Source organism: Maniola hyperantus, chromosome 15 (assembly GCF_902806685.2).
Source record: "Maniola hyperantus chromosome 15, iAphHyp1.2, whole genome shotgun sequence".
NCBI lineage: Eukaryota > Metazoa > Arthropoda > Insecta > Lepidoptera > Nymphalidae > Maniola > Maniola hyperantus.
In genome coordinates this window covers 8,843,670-8,864,119 of record NC_048550.1, presented here as the reverse complement: position 1 = coordinate 8,864,119, position 20,450 = coordinate 8,843,670, and the positions used below count along the sequence as shown (strand labels likewise).

The 20,450-nt window shown below is 38.9% G+C and overlaps 2 protein-coding genes across 7 annotated transcripts; both read right to left on the bottom strand.

The window, feature by feature from the left end:
- On the bottom strand, window positions 1-724 carry Bet1 (blocked early in transport 1). The gene has a single exon (XM_034976268.2). The coding sequence runs from the start codon at window positions 454-456 to the stop codon at window positions 118-120; it is 339 nt and encodes a 112-aa protein (XP_034832159.1). The 5' UTR covers window positions 457-724; the 3' UTR covers window positions 1-117.
- Window positions 725-1,425: 701 nt separating this feature from the next.
- On the bottom strand, window positions 1,426-17,000 carry LOC117988939 (oocyte zinc finger protein XlCOF6). Of its 6 annotated transcripts, none has more exons than XM_069503348.1 (18): window positions 16,856-16,994; window positions 16,331-16,434; window positions 16,060-16,185; window positions 15,599-15,670; window positions 13,756-13,931; window positions 13,184-13,271; window positions 12,232-12,445; window positions 11,314-11,390; window positions 10,025-10,243; window positions 9,348-9,495; window positions 8,837-9,005; window positions 8,596-8,733; window positions 8,032-8,108; window positions 6,901-7,038; window positions 5,488-5,595; window positions 4,582-4,697; window positions 4,181-4,501; window positions 1,426-3,884 (listed from the first exon to the last, which is right to left on the bottom strand). In XM_069503348.1, the coding sequence occupies exons 3-18, from the start codon at window positions 16,126-16,128 to the stop codon at window positions 3,699-3,701; spliced, it is 2,316 nt and encodes a 771-aa protein (XP_069359449.1). In that variant the 5' UTR covers window positions 16,129-16,185; window positions 16,331-16,434; window positions 16,856-16,994; the 3' UTR covers window positions 1,426-3,698. The 6 variants fall into 6 exon arrangements, with proteins under 6 accessions (XP_069359449.1, XP_069359451.1, XP_034832120.1 ...); XM_069503350.1 differs by having other exon boundaries at window positions 16,331-16,406; XM_034976229.2 differs by lacking the exon at window positions 16,331-16,434 and having other exon boundaries at window positions 16,856-17,000.
- Between the last annotated feature and the right edge of the window lie 3,450 nt (window positions 17,001-20,450).

The following is a 20,450-nucleotide window of genomic DNA, read 5'->3' as shown; positions in this document are numbered from 1 at the left end:
TATCACAATATAATTAACTGAAGATTCCTAAAACAAGGTAATATTTACATAATTTATCTTCCAAATCCCGATCCAGTCACATTACCAAATAATTTTTCCCATACCAAATATAATAAATCACCTAAATTTTAATACAATATACAACAAGAAAAACACAAAAATTGAAAAGAGGAACAAATAAAATATGTAATAGTTGTGATTTCCTTTGCCAAGTCTGAGCACTCTTCCCATAGTTTTGCCGAGAAAGCCAGAGCTTCTGTCTACATCATCATCCAACCCTCGTAATATTTTGTCTTGATATCGCACCTCATTGCCGATTTCTATCGACATATGTTTTAATGTAGATATTTTTTCACCAAGCTCTCCAGCCATCCTTTCGTTTTCGTGTTCGAGCACATCGTCTGTGGGAGCCCTGGGTATAGGCTGATAAGGATAGCCATCCCTGGCTCGACGCATGCTGCCGCTTCGACCCGCCGTGATGACGAAATGATGAAATTCTGATTCAACGTGAAAACGATAATATCTACTATGTACAAATTGTTTTTTGGATTCACAAGTGGCCAAACTCTACAAAAATTTTATATAGCTTGCTGAATATTCCGTGTATCACTCGGATATGAATTAATGGACCTATTTTAAAGATTTATCGAATTATAATTTAATTATAAACACGACAACATCACCAAACCAACAATTCAAAGAATGACATTGACAAATGACTGCACTGGGACTGCACCGATGACTGTGACATTTAGATTTTGGACATGGGACAAAGGACAAATCATCAGTTTCAGTCTTTTACATTCATTGATTGATTTGCATTGAATTTAAAATACTTTATTATTAAAAAAAATACATACCTATATAAATTAAGATGAAGCTGATAAATATGTATTATCATATTATTATAAATTAATGTGGTGCAATCGTCACGGGTAACATTGTAAATGTGTCAACCATTATGGATAACAGTGAGCTTTATCAAAGGTCATGATCACAGATCAACCCATTGCCGGCCCACTACTGAGACGGGTGTCCTCTCAGAATGAAAAGGGTTTAGGCCATAGCCTGCCACGCTCTCCAACGCTGGCCCAGTGTAACTAGCAGACTTCACACACCTTTGAAAACATTAAGATCTCTCAGGAGTGAGACATACAAGTTTCCCTTCACCGTTAAATCAAGCCAATTTTGATTTTTTCCAATCTATAGAGCATCCTCGTTCTGACTCAGTGATTTCTCTCTTTGTCTCCCGTGGGAGGTCCGTTTTTAGCTACAGACTACATCAGATTAATGCTTAGTTGGGTTTGGAGCCCAAAATTGCTTACCCAGTTGCAGTTTTTCAGCTTGCAGCATTTTAGTTGGTTTTTTTGCTACATGTAAGGTATTATTTGACTTCCTGATTATATCACCATTAAAATGACAAAATATTTTCAACGACTTTATTATTATATAATACATTTATATACAATTTTATCTAATGCAATTGACACCTGGCTTGAATAAATTACATACTAATTTACAGTCTGAAAGTTACCAAGCACTGATACACCATAATACAAACATAATTCACATACATGTCATTATAACATTTTAATGTCTAAATGTGGTTTTTATTCAGTGTAGGATTGTGTGAATATTTATTATTAAGGTACCCTATACACTATACAATATATTTATACAATTGCACTCATAGTGTAAAAAAATTATAACTGTAAGTATGTTATCATTTTACACTCATTCACTCATTAGTCATTACAATGCAACAATTTTGTTGTGACCTAATCTAAAAAGAAAATTATATTATGTATGTTTATAATAAAACACTAGAAGTGTTTAAATTCATATCAATTAAATAAAATTATCACATTACAGCAAAATTGATTCTGCTGTTAAAGCAGACAAAATTCAAAAGTAAATAGTTCCGGGAGCCGCAGCAGAAACAGCTGAAAACGGCAAGCGACGCAAGTCTCTCTTATAGAGAGTTACATTTTTGTGCCATTTGCCGTGGAGACCCTGGGGCCATGGAGTCTTAGTGCTAAAAAATTTTTACGAGAAATTTCACCGCGATTAATAGCCTCATCTGGTGACAGAAGGGCTGGCTCATTTTTTGCGCAACGGATCAGTCTGGCTGTCCAGTGCGGAAATGCAGACAGTATTCTTGGCACCATTCCACGCGGGCATGATTTATATAGTAATTAGATAAGGCTAGCTTTAAGTTTTATTGTAATATTGTGGCTAATTCCATTGTACACAATCTCTAAACTAAACTAAAATGGCACGTCTAAATCTATTGCTATCCCTTTCATAATGTTGCTTGCGGAAAAGGATAGCATTAGATTTAGACCTGTTAATTTAGTTTAGTTTAGAGATTGTGTACTAGAGAATCGGCCCCATTGGCACCGATTCTAAGCGCAACCTAATTTCAGAGTATTTGCACCCTCTTCTTACTATTGTAATATGAAAAGGACAGAAGCAGTTTGACATTTCTAAATTTAATTTTTAGATGGTAAAACCCGTGATTTTAGCACGCACTCGCGAACCTACTGTTTAAATTTGTATTGTGCACTAAAATTTAGTCTTTAAATGTGAAAGTCATGTTCCGTTCCTTTTTTAGCATTAGTAAAAAGAAAAGGATGCAGATACTCTAAATTTCGTTTAGAGTAAGACAAAGGAATCGGTGCCATTTTCATATTTAAAAACAAATTGTCAGTTATAAAAAAAAGCCAAGTGTTAAATACTAAAAAAAAAAAAAAAACAGCAAAATTATTTTTTCAGAACTAGCAATTATTGAATTCAAGAGCATGATCAAGTGTAAAAATAGATATTTCAAGTACTTACAACCGTACCTAAATCTCATCACTTATTGGAAAGATAAAAATTAAAATCTTATTCAATTTTCGATTAGGTCACTTTGGTTGCAAAGGTTTGGGTGAAACAATAATCTTTGGCTGCTAAAACCGTTATAGCCCTATCCAAAATGCTACATGGGAATGATAAAACGGAAGTCTACCCATATGGGAGGTCCTTTAAAAGTCATGATACAAATCCAGCGAAATTCCGCACAATGTCGGAAAACTACATTCTACTAGAATTTCACTAAACTTATTCTTGGCCTAAGAGTACACAATTTCAACTCCTCTAAATTTTGGACTGAATGATGAAAATCGAGCCAGCAAGTACCATCCAAGAACAAGATCTGTGTATCGTTAGCAAGCGATTTCAGTCTTTCGTTGGATCATTTCGCACATACGCTAGGCACGAGCGAACGAAGGTTACTTGATGTCTTATATCGAAGCACATCATGCAAATATACAACTCATCGCGATATACGGCGCACGCCGTGCCCGTAGTTTTTGCTATATCCGGCACGGCAAAAGTGCATATCTGAACGCGAAAACTCACTTGTAACTCGTACTTTTTCAATATGATATTGGAAAAGATGTTAAAATCGCTGCACAACAGTTGGTTCAACGAAGATCGCACTTTTCCATAAGTCTTTCGAGCGCATGCCATGTTTGTAGCTCTTGCGTCTTATCCGGTCGAATAGCAGTATGGCGCGGAACTCACATAAACGCATTTTCGATACATATAATATTAGAGGTGATGTTAAGATTGCGATATAACGGTTGTTTCACCGAAGTTCGCAAATTTTCTCATGGTGTTTAGGGCGCCCGCCGCGGTCGTAGGTTTATCTTGCGTCATATATGTACGGGCACGTGGAGGAGTAGGGCGTCTCGTCGTGGGAATTCCATAGAGCACATTTCGCACTTAAAGGCCCCGGGTTGTGCCGATGGTGTGGGTTCCGCGGGCGGCGGGGAGGGGGACTGCGGCCCGATCACTCGAAGATCATCTGCGGGATGCCTGGGCGGCCTGCGACTCCGCGCCTGTGATGAGAAACATCAAATTGGTTTTTCATAGTGAGTTTCAGTCAAGACTGGCCTGACAATACAGTTGGTTTTACGTAAAAAGGGTTGTGGCCGACAGTAGCGGGGATGTCTGTGCACGCGTATTGCTCTTACCTACAGCCTGGAACGAAACGTTGACTCACGAGCAAATGCGCGACGCATGTTGCAGGTGCGTGACGTCTCCGCCGCGAGAACAGGGCCTGCCACTATCCGGGAGCGGATTACTCCTATTTTCTTTTCTTACTTCTATAAGTAAAGTATACAATACGTCATACCTGCTTAGCTTTAGACCGAGGTTCCTCGGTGTGTATCATCTTAGGTCGCGACGGGGGCGCGGCGGGCGCGCGCCGTCTCCGCCGCCGCGCCGGCAGCGGGGATAGGCGGGGGACGGGCGGCGCACGGGGGGGACGACCGGCGCGAGTGGGGCGCGGCGCGGGGGAGGGGGAGCGGGACACTGTCCGCGAGGCGGAGTGAGAGCGAGCGGGGGAGGGGGGAGGGGAGCGAGCGGGCGAGGGGGATGCGCGGCTCCAGACGAGGGGCGAGGGAGACTTTTCAGTTTTGATTTTCCGCCTCCGCTTGTATTTCCTTGGTCCGTTCTGTTGGAAGAATTTCATTCGATAAAAAATCGGTATTTCGAGTTCAAAATTTAAGGTAAATTGTCAAACTAAACCGTTACTTGAGGTTGTCTCTTCAAGGCGGTGTTTTCATCGCAGTGCTGAATAAGATGCTGCACCAGCTCCGCGCTCGAGTGCAGCGGCCGCCCGCACACCACGCACACGTATTGGTAACCACCTGACAACATAAATAATAGTACAAATTAATGTTGCGTTAAAGCGCAGTTTTAAGGCAGTTTCACTTCAATAATATATCTTTTAATTAGTACCAATTTGAAGTTGCAACATGGCGGTTTGCGAAAGTCATAGACCAAGGATTTAATTACCTGTTGTACTATTGTTGTACCTACTCCTAGCACAAGCCGACGCTTAGTTGCAGAGGAATGGGGAATATTAGTCATTTTAACATGGCTAGTATTCTTTAAAAAATAAAAAAACTACACAAGCCCAGAGAAGAACTTTTCGGAGTTACATGCTTTTAAGTAGGTAATTATATATTATTTGCTTTAATAGTGAAAGAAAACATCGTGAGGGAATCTGCATGCCTGAGCGTTCTCCATAGTCCTCTCAAAGGTATGTGAAGTATGCTAATCAGCACGTGGCCAGAGTGGTGGTCTGTGGCCTAAGCACTTCTCATTCTGAGAGGAGACCTGTGTTAAGGGCGTCCGAGATGGTCAAGCGGCTTGACGTCAAGCATGTAAATTTTTGCTCGAGCCAAGCATTTTGACCGCTCACAATGTTTGCTTGATGCTTAAGTCAAGCATTTACGTGCTTGACGCGATTATATATTTTTGCTTGACGCGGCGTTCGGACAGTGTTCGACATATTATGAGAAGAGTGCCGTTTGCTTGATGCGACTGTCAATCAAGCAGCTTGATCGAGCAAAACAAAACTGTGCTGCTTGATGTTTTCAGAAGTAGGCGATGAGTTGACCATGATGATAATAACACAAAAGATTGGAGGCTGACCGTTGGCGCGGCGGTCGGGCGCGGAGTGGTGCGAGCGCACGTGCTCGCGCAGCACCACGCGCTGGTTGAAGGCGCGCGGACACACCGCGCACGCGTACGGCTTCTCGCCTGCAACAACACAAATGTTGTATCAGTACCCTTATTATAAATGCGAAAGTGTGTATGTTTGTTGGTTTGTCTTTCAATCACGTCGTAACGGTGCAACGGATTGACGTGATTTTTTGCATGGGTATAGATAAAGACCTGGGGAGTGACATAGGCCTTTTTATCCCGGAAAATGGATTTTTTTAAAACCTAAATCCATGCGAACGACGTCGCGGGCATCAACTAGTCACCAATAAACAAGAATAGAACAAAGACTTACAAAGCTTGGACTCAGTACCCTCAAAAGCAGACTAGAAAGAGGCGATCTGATTATTATAATGTCCCAAATTTTGAGAGCATGTTTCTGAGAAGGAGCATTCCTAGACTAAAGGGGCATGATATGTAGCTATCATACCAATTGGCATCGTCAAATCTATTACAACACTTTCTAACCAACCAATGATTTGCTCATATTCTAGAGAATAAATTGCCCAAGGATGTAGTTATGTCAAGCTCTGTTAACCAGTTCAAGGATAGATTAGACAAACATTTGGAAATAACAATAGGTATTTGTGTTACAAGGGGCTAAAGTGATTTTTTGTTCCTAGAGGGTGTTATTTTGAATTCAGAGCGAAGGGGATGATTCTATTGTAGAATCCTTAGCGTCCCTAATGCCAATTTTCGTTTTTCAAATAGGTGTGATGAAACAGTACATTACTGACCAGGCCGGAAATAAAGGAATTGCCGGCCGGCAAATATTAGAAGGATGAGGTGAGGCTGATGACTGCCAAGTAAAACTAAACGAGGTTGTTAATTGCTATTTCGATATAATTGATATTTATAGGCCGATACTTGTATATTATCCCATAGATGAAGCAATAAACAAATGAATTCAAGAAAAAACTTACATTGCAGTTTGTACAGTTAGACAATGATAACCCTTTTGAAACACATACGTTTGTAACAACTTTTGTCAAGCAAAATGTATGATGCTTATGAAAATGTCTTATATTAATTTTGATTCACGCGGCGCGGCGCGCCAATTCAGTTTCGTTTTTTAAGCTTTTGTAAAGTGCAATGGAAAAGAGGTTTCAGATCGCATTCAGTTTAAAATAATAAATTTTGTAATGAAAACATTATAGTGGAAATGATCTGGAAGAGTATCTATATAATCTCTAGTATAATCTCTAGGTATTAAATTCGTAAATATTCTAGGAATTAATACTCAAGGTAGTAAGTAATTCGTATTAAATTACTCTAGGTATAAAATATAATCTTGTTATGTGCAAAAAAGAGTTATAAACCATACAAACAGTGCACAATACATACCGGTATGAATCCTTTCATGTTTGCGCAGTGTGCCGCCGTCCGCGAAGGCCTTCCAACAAAACCGACACGCGTACGGACGTTCCCCCGTGTGAATACGCACGTGAATCTGTTGGGAGCTTCGCGATCCAAACACTTTCCCTGAAACAAGATAAAGTTCTAAACTCCAACTCGACTACACTTTTTTATTTTAAATTCTTCACGCTCTTTTATCATTTAGATAACCTTCAAGCAAATTACATAATTGAAGATTATCAAGATGATAAAAGAGCGTGAATTTGACCTGCAGCTCGTTCCAGCAACTCGGAGGACTGCAAATACTTTTTTATACATGGCATAATATTGGAACCCTCGTAGCTTTAGTTTTAAGTTTGCGTAATAATTATCACCACTATATTTTAGAAATCCAACATCTGACCTTCAAAAAGAGTAATTTATTACCTATTTTGAATAAATCATTTGACTTTGACTTTGAGTATATCAAATCTATGAAAAGAGCAACCAGCGAGATTCTTGCTGGTTCTACTCGGTAGGAGAGGCATTCCGAACCAGTGGTAGTCGGTAGATGCAACTGACGATTCAATAATACTTGTAAAAGTTTAATTGATATTTTTTTTATAAATTAAAATAAAATTGTTGTTTTGTCACTTGGTAATTTTGAATATTGTACCATACTCAGAATTTTCTTTTTCATTTGACGTCCTACCCAATATAGCAAAAAATTATTCAGAAACCCCTATTTTTTCGGATGTAACATACATCATATTGATTTTGTTCGTAAGTATGAAATTACATTGAGAACATTATGGAGAACTCTCAGGCATGCCGGTTTTCTCATGTTTTATTCACCGTTAAAGCTAACTCCGATTGTTATGAAGTACGTGCCAGAATCGGTCCGTGGGTGTCTTAACCAATAGTCTATCACAGTTCTTCTAGATATAGAGGGATAAATTCTAACTAATAATAATTAAAGAGCTTTTCCAATGGAGTTATAAGTATCTTCCATTCAATTCTCATTGAAATAAAAACATCTTTATTTTGATTGTGCATCATATTGTAATTTATAATTATTGCTTATAATTATATTAATTATTATCATAAATAAATATAGAGATATCAAATATCTTTACTTACCACATTCTCTACACGGGAATTGTCTAGAACCACTATTCGATGACGTGTTATTTCGACCTCGGGACATTCGCTTCAACCTAGGACAAAATTATTATCATAAACATAAAGTATCTGGCCCCAGTTCACGACAGAGGGGACTTCTAACAAGACGTCGAGGCTTTGACGTCATTGCCGGCGTCAATGTTAGTACATTTGAGGCAGGTAGCCCTAAAGTAGTTTACTATATATCACATCAAGATGGCGCTATCCGTCATTAACTAGCAGATTGTTGTACAGCTGTTGGAGCGATACATTTTTATTAGACTGGTTTGAGATTTCTTGTACGATGGTAGGGAACCCTTCGTGTGCAAGTCCGACTTGCACTTGACCGGTTTTTGACAAAATTATCGCCTTGTTACGTTTATTTAAATAAGTCAACAGTTTCGGCAGAATGTATTGGCAGGAAAAAATTAGGGAGGCGCTCAGCTTATTCACTCATAAGTTATGAGACTGACAAACAGATGGACGGACAGTGAACTTCACCTAAATAGGCCAGGAGAGCTCGCTTCGCTCGGGTAAGTATACCTGTTGTTGGTGCGGGGCCGCTCCGCGTGTCTCTCTGCGTGCGCCAGCAGCTGCAGCGCGTCCGTGCAGCTCTCGCCGCACACGTCGCACGTGTGCTCCTGCTCCCACGCGCTGCTCGTGCTGTCGTGCCGCTTGTAACTGCACACAAATTAAACTTCTACACTAAGTATAACAGCTAGTGAAGTACCATTGAAGCTTCCTAAGATTAGAGTGCATGTAATAGATTAAAATGAAAACAAACCTGTGCGCGGCGGCCACGTGTCGACGCAGCAGGTCTGCGCGCTGGAAGGCCACGCCGCAGTCCCCGCAGAACAGCTCGGGCCCGCGCACGTCCACCACACGCTCCCGCTCCCGCTCGCGCTCGCTGCCGCTGTGCGCTACCGGCGACAGCGTGAACTCCATGTCGTCACCTATACAACAAATAGACAATTATTTTTTCAATTCCTACTGCTGTATACTGAATCGACCATGAACATCACAAAAACACCTTTCTTCAACCAAAATTTAAAAAAAAAAATGGTTCACTTGGTATAAGGAGTTTTTTTTATCATGAAACAAAAATTGTAGAAGAAAAACTTGCGTGTCCGGTTTTTGAAGATACATTTTTAATAGAGTTTTGGATGGGTACCAAATTATATTTTTCAAAAATAATCGATGTTAGTTTTATCTATCTCATTCACTCCTATAGTCCTATTGTTGCCCATATGAGTGAGCGAGTCACACCTCAACTCGCTTGTGTTGTCGCCACTCACCCGAGTTGTCCTCGTAGACGAGGTCGGGGCGCGGCGCGGAGGGCGGCAGGTGCGGGTGGCGCGCGGTGCGGTGCGCGCGCAGCGCCTCGCGCGACCAGCACAGCTCGCCGCACTCGCCGCAATCCACGGGCGAGTCCCCGCCGTGTATCTGTGGCAACAAAGAAAATGTATTCATTAGTTATTGGTGTCATCACAGACAAAACATACAAATGTAACATTTTCACCTGTGACACCACCCCGAATGAGTCATACAGCTCAGCATAATGCCTTGCAACATATGCGCCACTACGCATACAATGCAGGACATCCCAACATTCTTATTATTGCACCATTAAGTTTCGACATGAAAATTTTACTGCTGTTTATAAAACTGGATATAAACATCCCTGCCAAGAAGCTACTGCTGCACCTGGCGGTAATCAGTCTTGTCGAGCAGTACATGGTGGCGACCGCAATAGATCAACAACAGTTCACGTATACAATGCCAAGAAGAATAAGACTGAATATCCATTATGTTGTTGAATCTGTAGTGCATGCACTACTAAGTGGATGTGTTTAATAGAATAAAACGGTTTATTAAGTATAAGAATGATCGCATGCCTGGCTATGGCGGGCATCCCCTTTATAAGCGAAAATATACGCAAGAACTTTCTAGAACGTTTGGTTGTGGAACTCACCCTCGCATGTGACTGCAGCGCCTTCTCCCGGGCAAAGCCGACCCCGCAATGGCGGCACACGAAGGGGCGCGTGGGGTCAGTGGGCGGCGGCGCGGGCGGCGAAGGCGAGGGCGACGGCGGCGAGGGCGGTGCGGGAGCGGGCGCCACCTTGTTGGGCTCGCGGCCACGGCGCGACCACTGCTGCGTGCGCGCCGACGTCATGTGCTCCCAGACGCCGTTCTGTGCACACATAGATACACTGATATGCGTCGGGTACGGGCCTCTACCGCCGTAGTTTAACAGCTACAGCAATGTAACGATCGCAATCACCTCTGATTGGACTGGCACTCCCACCTGACACTTGTTTTAATTCATTTTACAGGCAATCACACCTGATGGAAAGTGATGATGTGGCCTGCGATGGGACGCATACCTATAGAAGATGCATATTCACTACTGTTTTAAAGATACCCGGATTGTAATTGGTAGGAAACACAGATCGCGGAAGTGTATTCCAAACCTTAGCCATGTGTATGAGGAATAATGACGCAAAACGTGTCGTGCGTGTAGGTGGAATATCGAGGACATAAGGATGGAAACTCGCCCGACGTCTTGCGGTTCGGTGCTAAAATGGTGAAGGGGAGAGACAAGATCAAATTGAAATGCATTGTTGCAGCAAAAATAGCATAAACTCAACCAATCACAACAATTGACTGTTGTAGCTTTTCCAGAATCGAGCAGAAGAACCGCGCTCCTCAATTGACATGTAATTTAATTGTACACTTATTATGTAACAAATTAATGTGTTACACTGGCATGTACACCCTGTATAATATGTACCTCTCTATTGTTGCCTATTACTGAAATAATGATTCAGATAGTATCCTCGGCGTATGCAGCAATAGCGACTCCTAATAATGTCTGGAGCACCAATGTGTAGCGCGGGATCGTAGCATAGCAAAGGAGTTGACAAAGCGATATTGATCGGGATGATTCGCTAACTCAGTGGTGAATGCTGAATGATAGCCACCATGCTAATTTGACATATATTTTTAATCCATTGAAGGTTTTCTACGAAAAAATATTTTGATATCTCTCAATGAAGCAGCAATACAGAACCAACCAATATCAAATGACCTTGGTGGCTATCATTCAGAATAAGTAAGTAATTAACTGTATATATCTAGAATCCAAATAACTTTTTTTTTCTCCCCTACCAGAAAGCACCATTATAAAATGGCAGCTTTATTGCTACTACCATCTAGCCTGAATCCAAATACCTGAAATTATAAAATTGAAAAATATTTTACCTCAACTGGCTCTGGATTCTTTTTCCGTCTGCCTCTCTTTTTCTTAGTTTTAAGCACTTGGGGAGCAATTATTTCTTCTGCAAACAAAAGAATAAGTATTGAAGTAGCTGAATAAAATCAGTTTAGTTTTATTTATTCCACAATTTTAAATTGTAGAAAGCTTGATTGATCAAGTTAAGTACAAATGTCTGCATCCAAGTTCTGCCATCCTTTATCTTAAAAGCTGATTAGCTGCAAATAATGAGTTATTGCCAAAAGCACATGGGAATTTAGAAAAACTGATGTTTCTGATAAAATTGCTGCATAGGACTAAACTAAAAACGGACTAAAACCTTGGCCTTCTATGCTAGCTATGCTTCAGGCACCATGGCGTGCACCTTGAGGTGGTTCACGAGGTCGACTTGCGCAAGTAGCGCACGCCACACATGTAAGTGTTTCCCCCCTAATCGTTCACTTACCATAATCCATCAAGTCAGGGGTCCCAGGTACCATGGCGTGCACCTTGAGGTGGTTCACGAGGTTGACTTGCGCACGTCACACATGTAAGTGTTTCCCCCCTAATCGTTCACTTACCATAATCCATCATGTCAGGGGTCTCAGGTACCATGGCGTGCACCTTGAGGTGGTTCACGAGGTCGACTTGCGCACGTCACACATGTAAGTGTTTCCCCCCTAATGGTTCACTTACCATAATCCATCATGTCAGGGGTCTCAGGTACCATTGCGTGCACCTTGAGGTGGTTCACGAGGTCGACTTGCGCACGTCACACATGTAAGTGTTTCCCCCCTAATGGTTCACTTACCATAATCCATCATGTCAGGGGTCTCAGGTACCATTGCGTGCACCTTGAGGTGGTTCACGAGGTCGACTTGCGCACGTCACACATGTAAGTGTTTCCCCCCTAATGGTTCACTTACCATAATCCATCATGTCAGGGGTCTCAGGTACCATGGCGTGCACCTTGAGGTGGTTCATGAGGTCGCACTTGCGCACGTAGCGCACGCCGCACAGGTTGCAGGCATGCGGCCGGTCGTTCTGATGCGCTACCATGTGGTTCATGAGCGCGGCCTTCTTGCGGAACCGACGCGAGCAAAAGTCGCACGGCCACGGCCGCATTGCTGTGTACTCATCCTACATACATAATATTTTTTATTTATTTATTTAAACTTTATTGCACACAACACAAAGTAAACATTGAAAAAACATACAAGGATTTTAATCTAATAGCCGTAGCATGCAAAGGCGGCCTTATCGCTAAAGCGATCTCTTCCAGGCAACCTTTGACGAAAGGAATCACGAAAGTATTTTTATTTATTTATTTCTTTCTTTTGCCAACAGATAAATACACAAACTATGGGCTTCATAAGAAAGCTCAGAGTGACTCAGCGGGTAATGAAGAGAGCTATGCTTGGAGTTTCTCTATCTGATCAAATCAGAAAATTTTTAGCGTTTAAACTACCGTGAGTGATTTCCATTATAAATACTATCTGTCCCGGCTTACTCACGTGTGTAGTCGACGTTAGCACGACTAGTTTCGAACCCATCCGGGGTCCTTTTTCAAGGGAGTCCGTCCGCGCACGCGCCGCGGAAACTAGTCGTGCTAACGTCGACTACACACGTGAGTAAATCAGAAAATGACTAAAGTAACCAACATTGCTCACTGCTCAGTGGCTTGTGAAGCTGAAGTGACAATGGGCAGGGCACATAGTTCAAAAAACTGATAGATATTAGGATCCTAAGGAGCTGGAATAGCGACAGACTTGCAATTAAGTAAGAATATCAGATAATATATTCACCACATGATATGTCTTTGTAACTATTTTTTTTTTCATTTATAATACAGAATATAATATTATTATGTATTCATACTTGGTCTGTTGGTAATGGTACATCAATGTCATTTTCAATTTTAACATCTTGATCAGGATTTGCTAAATGTTCTAAAGGCACTTCAACTCTGAAACAAACGATATATTGTTTAATTCTTAACTAGCTGATATCTGCAAATGCGAGGACATAGTTTTTCAAAAATTCTGTGGGCACTCTTGATTTTCCAGTATAAAAAGTAGCCTATGTCACTCTCCAGGTTTCCACTTACATCCATGTAAAAAATCCAGTCAATCTGTTGCTCCATTGCATTGAAGGACAAACCAATGTACAAACATACTTTTGCTTTTAAAGTATGGGTAGTAGGCGATGGCAGTGATACAGGACATGTGTGTTCTAAAGTGCTATTAAGCACTTTTGCAAATGTTTTGGCCAAGCAATATAATAGAAATTGGCCAATATATGCCAAGTTTGTGTACTGTTGCCTACAGAGGGACAGTTATGTTTTACTATTTAATAGTCTTACATTCAAACTTTTAGGAGCAAAGTTGTGTCAACACACGTTGCTGTATTCCATACATTGTTTACAGTCTTTGATCTCTTGCAAAACTCACCTTTCCTGTCCACCTGATAGAACCCAGTCATCGGTGATGACTTCCTCTGTGACACACTCTACATTAGGGTCCTCAGCCAACTCAGCACTCTCTGTATAGCTAACTACATCCTGAGACAGAAACATCAGATTCTCTGCTGCCATTTGATCTGTGTGCGCTATTATTTCTTCAGAAGTCTGTTGAAAAAAGAAACAATGATTATTATTATATTACTATCTTTCTTGGGATGTTACCTATTCTCATAGTTATATAATATAAAACAATGACTAACCAGACCTGTTATACCACTAATATTGGATTATCTATACATATAAAAGGAAAAGGTGGCAAACTGACTGTTCAATCAACGCATAGCTTAAACTACTGGACAGATCAGGCTGAAATTTGGCACACAGATAGCTATTATGACGTAGGAATTCGCTAAGAAAGGATTTTTCAAAATTCAACTCTTCAAGGGGTAAAAATTTTTACAAAAAAAATAAAAACCGACTTCATTACGCAAACACTAAAAATTGAAAAATAATTTAATTTATTACCGAATATATTATGTATACAAGAGTTAATATATTTCCATAATAATACTTTTTGGTGCCGGTGCCAATTAGCTTTAGCTGCGCGAATCGTCTAGACTTCATATTTTTATGGGACTCCACAATGGCACCTCATTGGCACCGACCCCAAAAAATATTATTATGGAACTATATTAACTCTTGTATACATAATATATTCGGTAATAAATTAAATTATTTTTCAATTTTTAGTGTTTGCGTAATGAAGTCGGTTTTTATTTTTTTTGTAAAAATTTTTTATTTCACAATTTTTAGTGGCCCCATGGAATTATGCTATGACTGGTTAAAAGTCTACTGTTTACTAAGCTATTACACTGATCGCGAGCAATTTACTCTTATCCGTTGAGGAGTTCCAGTATCTATCTTCGAAGATGTTCATCAGATCTTCACCAAATTGAAATGGGACCAACTTTGAAGTATACCCTTTCAAACAAAAAAATAATTTTCAAAATCGGTCTAGGCGTTTTCGAGTTATCGGGGAACATACATAAAAAAAAAAAAAAAAAAAAAAAAGATTCCGACGAATTGAGAACCTCCTCCTTTTTTTGAAGTCGGTTAAAAATAGGGGTTTGCAATTTGTATGAAAGTCTGTCAGTTTTGGAGTTAGAATCGTGAAATAGTGTATTTATGCTAATTTTTATAAACAGAAAACGTGTATCATGGTTTTAAAAAAAAAGTAGAAAAATAAGGGGTTTGAAATTTGTGTAGTTAAGGCGGACGAAGTCGCGGGAATAAGCTAGTACATAATATATTGCTTAATAGATAACCATCATCATCATAATCAACCCATCACCGGCTCACTAAGTATATGTCAATACAGAGGCCATGGTCTACCCCACTGGCCAAGTGCAGATTATCATAGGTATAATTTTCTTAGTAGACATTGATTTTTGCAAATTTTACATTTTCATCACTAGGTATGCAAACTTAAATGTTTTTTTTTTCATATACAAGTTAGCCCTTAACTGCAATCTCACCTAGTAGTTGGTATGTGGTAAGAGCAGTCTAAGATGGAAGCGGGCTAACCTGGAAGGAATCTAGATTTTCCAGTACTAAAATGCCTTATACATTTAAAATTAGTTTGGCTATTTTGGTTTTTAGTATTTAAACTAGTATAATTTTTCAAATAAACCTAGGAAAAATCATATTTCCTACATTGGTCCAAAACACCTAAATAATGTTTGTCTTTATTTAATTAGAATACAGTAAGACTAGCTTATGCCTTACAAGTCTTATATTTTCAGGCTAGTTAAAGATATTGAATGAATACACACCATACTACCATATGATTCATGCTGTACATTTTCAATACCACATATTATTTCTTCGCTTGCCACTATATTAGGCTGAAATAAACAGGTCATCATATTTGTTACTAATGTTATTCTGTAATTAAGGTTAATACATAAGTTCTGAATAAATTGTACTACAAATATAAATTACAAATTGCATTTATATCTTTAACTAGCTTTTCCCAGTGACCTCATCCACACTAGACGCATTCTAATGGTGACAGAATAATTATTATATGTAATTGGTTCAGTAGTTTCAAATAAACAAATCTTTCTCTTTATAATATACTTCCCACAAAAATCGAAAGTCACATCACAGTATGGAAGTTTATAGATTTTTTGATGAGAAGTACATATAATATTACTTAATATAGATAAACCAGTCTTTAAGTTTATTGTCATACAAAATGTTGGTAAATTGAGTTACGAAAATTGGAACCAACCTTTTCTTCCTCCCACTGCAGGTTGAACTCCTCAGCTTCCATTTTGATTTCGTTTTTTACTATATCCATTTATTTACACTATTTTCATATGAAATTTGTCTAGTGATTCTATTGAAGATTTGGTGACTAAATAAACGAAAATTTGTATATATAGGTACATACATTGTGTGCTCTACACTTTTGTACAAAAAATATTATACATACTGCTTTCAAATTAGATGAATTATTTGAAACATAAAATACATATTTTACACATTGTTAAGATACATACTATTGTAAAATCACAAAGGCCAGTTAAATATTCGTATTCATTCCGAGTTATCCTAGCGAGGTAAATCGATTCAAGACTGTCAACAAAATTTACTAATCAATCATCTGGAATCAAAACATCAACATAACCTTAACTATCTAAACATTGTTAGTTTCACATTAATTGTTTTTTATGTGACAAAATAGTCTGTAGGTCACAAATCAAAAGCTCGACGGAAGCGGCCCAGGAAACTTTAATTACAAACGCGAAGGCGTAACAAAAATGGTGTCTGAACTAAGAAATAAAATTATTAGGTTACTTGTCAAACTAAAAGGTTAAGATATACACCAGCTCTCAATCAATATAACTTTTCTAATACTCTAAAATTATGAAAGAAATATGGTGGAAGAAATTATATTGATCACTAAAATAATTAGATACGTATACCTATACATTTACATGACGCAATCACAGAACTTATCAATAGTTCAACATGGATGAAAACACAATATAACCAAATTAAGGTTCTTTGTTCGATTTACTTACTGTACAATTGATTTTATAGAAGGATATCTATTTTTACTGTTAAAACAACTTTTGGAAAGCGAATATTTGTAAAATTTGGTTATAGGGCAAATGGCTATCTTGAACAATTCTTCATTTATGCTGCCAGGTTCTAATTTCAATTAACCCCATGCTCAGTTTTTATTAACCAAACATAATTAGAAAAAAATGTACACTAAACACAATGACATTCTAATAAGCAAGGACATCGCACTGGCGCGCATAACAAGGGACCAAGTAAGTGTGCTTATACTCGGTGTAAGCACACTTTCTTCATTAGTCGCATGTTGACTGCAAAGCTGTCAAGATGCCTAAGTGCGCGATCAAAAAGTGCCGAAATAATACGTTAACGACGCAGAAAAGAGATGGTGTGACTTACAACCGGTAAGTTAATTTTATTTACGTAAGATAACATGCGAAAAAGTGTAAAATACTTAGTAAAACCATTGAAAACACTAGAAATATCTAAAATTATTTACAATGTTCCCATTCCTTTCTCTCACGCACATCGGAAAGAGACAGATGGAAGGGCGCGTCACGAATGTCGGAAAAACAAAACTGTGGAGTAGCTTTTTTTTGTTCAATGTAAAATCTATTGGCCATTATTGTATCACATTTATTTTATTATCTTTTGACGACCTCCGGTGCGCAGTGGTAGCGCGGTGGATTTGTATGACGAGGGTCCCGGGTTCGATTCCCGACTAGGCCGATTGAGATTTTCTTAATTGGTTTAGGTCGGCTGGTGGGAGGCCTTTGGCCGTGGCTACTTACCACTCTACCGCCAAGCGATTTAACGTTCCGGTACGATGCCATATAGAAACATCTATAACGGGTGTGGATTTTACCCCACCCCTACAAGTTAGCCCGCTACTATCGTAGACTGTATCATCACTTTCCACCAGGTGTGATTGCAATCTAGGGCTAGCTTGTAGCGAATAAAAAAACTTGCAAGTTTTCCCAGTTAAGAAAAACATATTACATGCTTCGAAGGTAATATTGTTTATATTTATTTGGTTTTATTTTTCAGCTCCCTGTCAATTGGATGAAGTTACATTTGTTCGAGCACCCCACCCCCACCTATCTTCAATACCCTGGCCGTGCTCCTCACCGAAATCCTCAATCATCAGCTCTATCCATATTTTTCCTCCGAATCATTTTTTGTCCTCTATACGAAACCATCGGTAAAAAAAACATACAAAATTTTACAGAAGAGGTGATCAAATGAGTCAGTCCGTCAGTGAATCAGCACGAGCAGATATAGTATATAAGTTATATACTTAGTATAGATATAGTATAATAGTTTCATATTTACAGAAACGAAAAATCTCTCAAAGAAATAACAAAAATTAATAGTGCTACACTACTCCATTCCATTTTTTGTTCAAGTTTGCTTCTAAAATCACCTTAACCACGCGGCTTAATCACTGAGGTTAGTTTACAGGACTTGAATGTTAGCGGGAATGTATAAATGGAGCAGTTGAAGCTAAATAGGTTGAATTTAGAAACGTGTGCAATGTTTGGGCTCTTGTGTTGTATGCCACGATGTGTCCATGCTTATTAGAATGTCATTGACAAACAACAAACAAACAAACATAATATAATAAGTTGCAAATTATTGACTTTCAAACTATCGTATTGAATTACAAGTTTACCATAAAACTGTAGTAGGGCAAATTACAGAATAAAATGGAAAATCTTAAAATTTATAAAAAAAATATAAAACGGTTCAATGAAAACAACACTAAACTCAGAAATAGTCTATGCTTAACTATGATTCAAAATACAGCGAGTTTCAATTTCATTTTTAATCTTGCGAAAATGTCCTAAGTAATTTAACTAGGTATCCCGAAAATTTATCAGGGAAATATTTCCAAAAGCTTATTGGAATAAAAATCTATTTCCTTTGAACTAGCTGCCCGATTTTACCCTAAATTTAGGGTAAAATATCCTAACATGGCATTACTGTGACAGACATTTTCCAAAAAATCGCTTACGCTTTTTTTCTGGTCGGTGTTACAGACTACCAAAAGAGATCACGAGGCAGAGATTATAAATGACCACAGATTCAATTTTGACACAGAAGAAACGGGTAACATTGGTAGAACAGCGGATTTTCTCCTGAAGTTTTCAAAAGTGATTTTGCGATTGGTGTCACCCTCAAAATCTTTGAGTTTAACCGATCCTTTTTCTTTCCACTTCTTAAAATCTTTGAGTTTAACCGATCCTTTTCCTTTCCATTTCTAAACCCCGATTTTTCATTTTATATAGTAGTTTCACTAACTTTTAATCTATATCTAAATATATAAAAGGAAAGGGTGACTGACTGACTGACTGACTGACTGAATGACTGACTGACTGATCTATCAACGCACAGCTCAAACTACTGGACGGATCGGGCTGAAATTTGGCATGCAGATAGCTTTTATGACGTAGGCATCCGCTAAGAAAGGATTTTTGAAAATTCAACCCCTAAGAGGGTGAAATAGGGGTTTGAAATTTGTGAAGTCCACGCGGACGAAGTCGCGAGCATAAGCTAGTTATATATAAAAGAAAAAGGTGACTGACTGACTGACTGACTGATCTATCAACGCACAGCTCAAACTACTGGACGGATCGGGCTGAAATTTGGCATGCAGATAGCTATTATGACGTAGGCATCCCCTAAGAAAGGATTTTTGAAAATTCAACTCCTAAGGGGGTGAAATAGGGTTTTGAAATTTTGTAGTCCACGCGGACGAAGTCGCGAGCATAAGCTAGTTTTAATAATAATATGACAAACCCCAATAATTAATTTATGGACAAACCTGACATTGGCTAAACTGTGTAAAGCTTGGGCGTTACCAAGCATTTACCAAACTACCTGTATAAAATGAAAAATCGGGGTTTAGAAATGGAAAGGAAAAGGATCGGTTAAACTCAAAGATTTTGAGGGTGACACCAATCGCAAAATCACTTTGAAAACTTCAGGAAAACATCCGCTGTTTTACCAAAAGTTACCCGTTTCTTCTGTGTCAAAATTATACTTATATTCTAGGTCAATGATACAGCCCCAGAATAAGAAAAAAAAACTTTGAGTTTTGGCCGTAGATAGAGTAATAAAGCTAGATACATGAACGTTTGCTTTCTCATTCACACTAAAAAGAGAGCACAGCTAAAGTTACTAATGTGATAAACAGAGACGCAGCTAACCTATTTTTGTCCCTTATCGTGTGAACGGTTTTTTCAAGAATACATACAAGGAATGCAACTTTAGTTGCAAAACAAACTGAGAATTCGTGGCGTCATTGTATTTCTCATTAGTTATTTACTTGTTTTCATATAAAAAACGTTTAATACAAATGTTGATCGGTTAATACAAATATTGACTACCAAACAATGGTAATAATTGTCGTGTTATTCATCGTTACGTCGTGCTATCGCTATCTCATTCGCGGTTACACAGTACTTCAATCTAGCTTTATTACTCTATCTACGGTTTTGGCAGTTTTTTTCTGTCAGTGGCTGCATCGTTTTGACACCAAATTGGTGACTGGCAGTCCACCAGTCCACCAATTTGGTGTCAAAACTATCTCTATGA

Excerpts from the sequence above, each read along its gene's own strand:
- Bet1 (XM_034976268.2), bottom strand. The coding sequence starts at position 456 with ATGCGTCGAGCCAGGGATGGCTATCCTTATCAGCCTATACCCAGGGCT.
- LOC117988939 (XM_034976229.2), bottom strand. The coding sequence starts at position 16,128 with ATGGATATAGTAAAAAACGAAATCAAAATGGAAGCTGAGGAGTTCAAC. Across the intron at positions 9,006-9,347 it reads CGTCTACGAGGACAACTCGG|GTGACGACATGGAGTTCACG; the intron begins GTGAGTGGCGAC and ends TTTGTTGTATAG. Across the intron at positions 8,734-8,836 it reads CACGTGGCCGCCGCGCACAG|TTACAAGCGGCACGACAGCA; the intron begins GTTTGTTTTCAT and ends ATTTGTGTGCAG.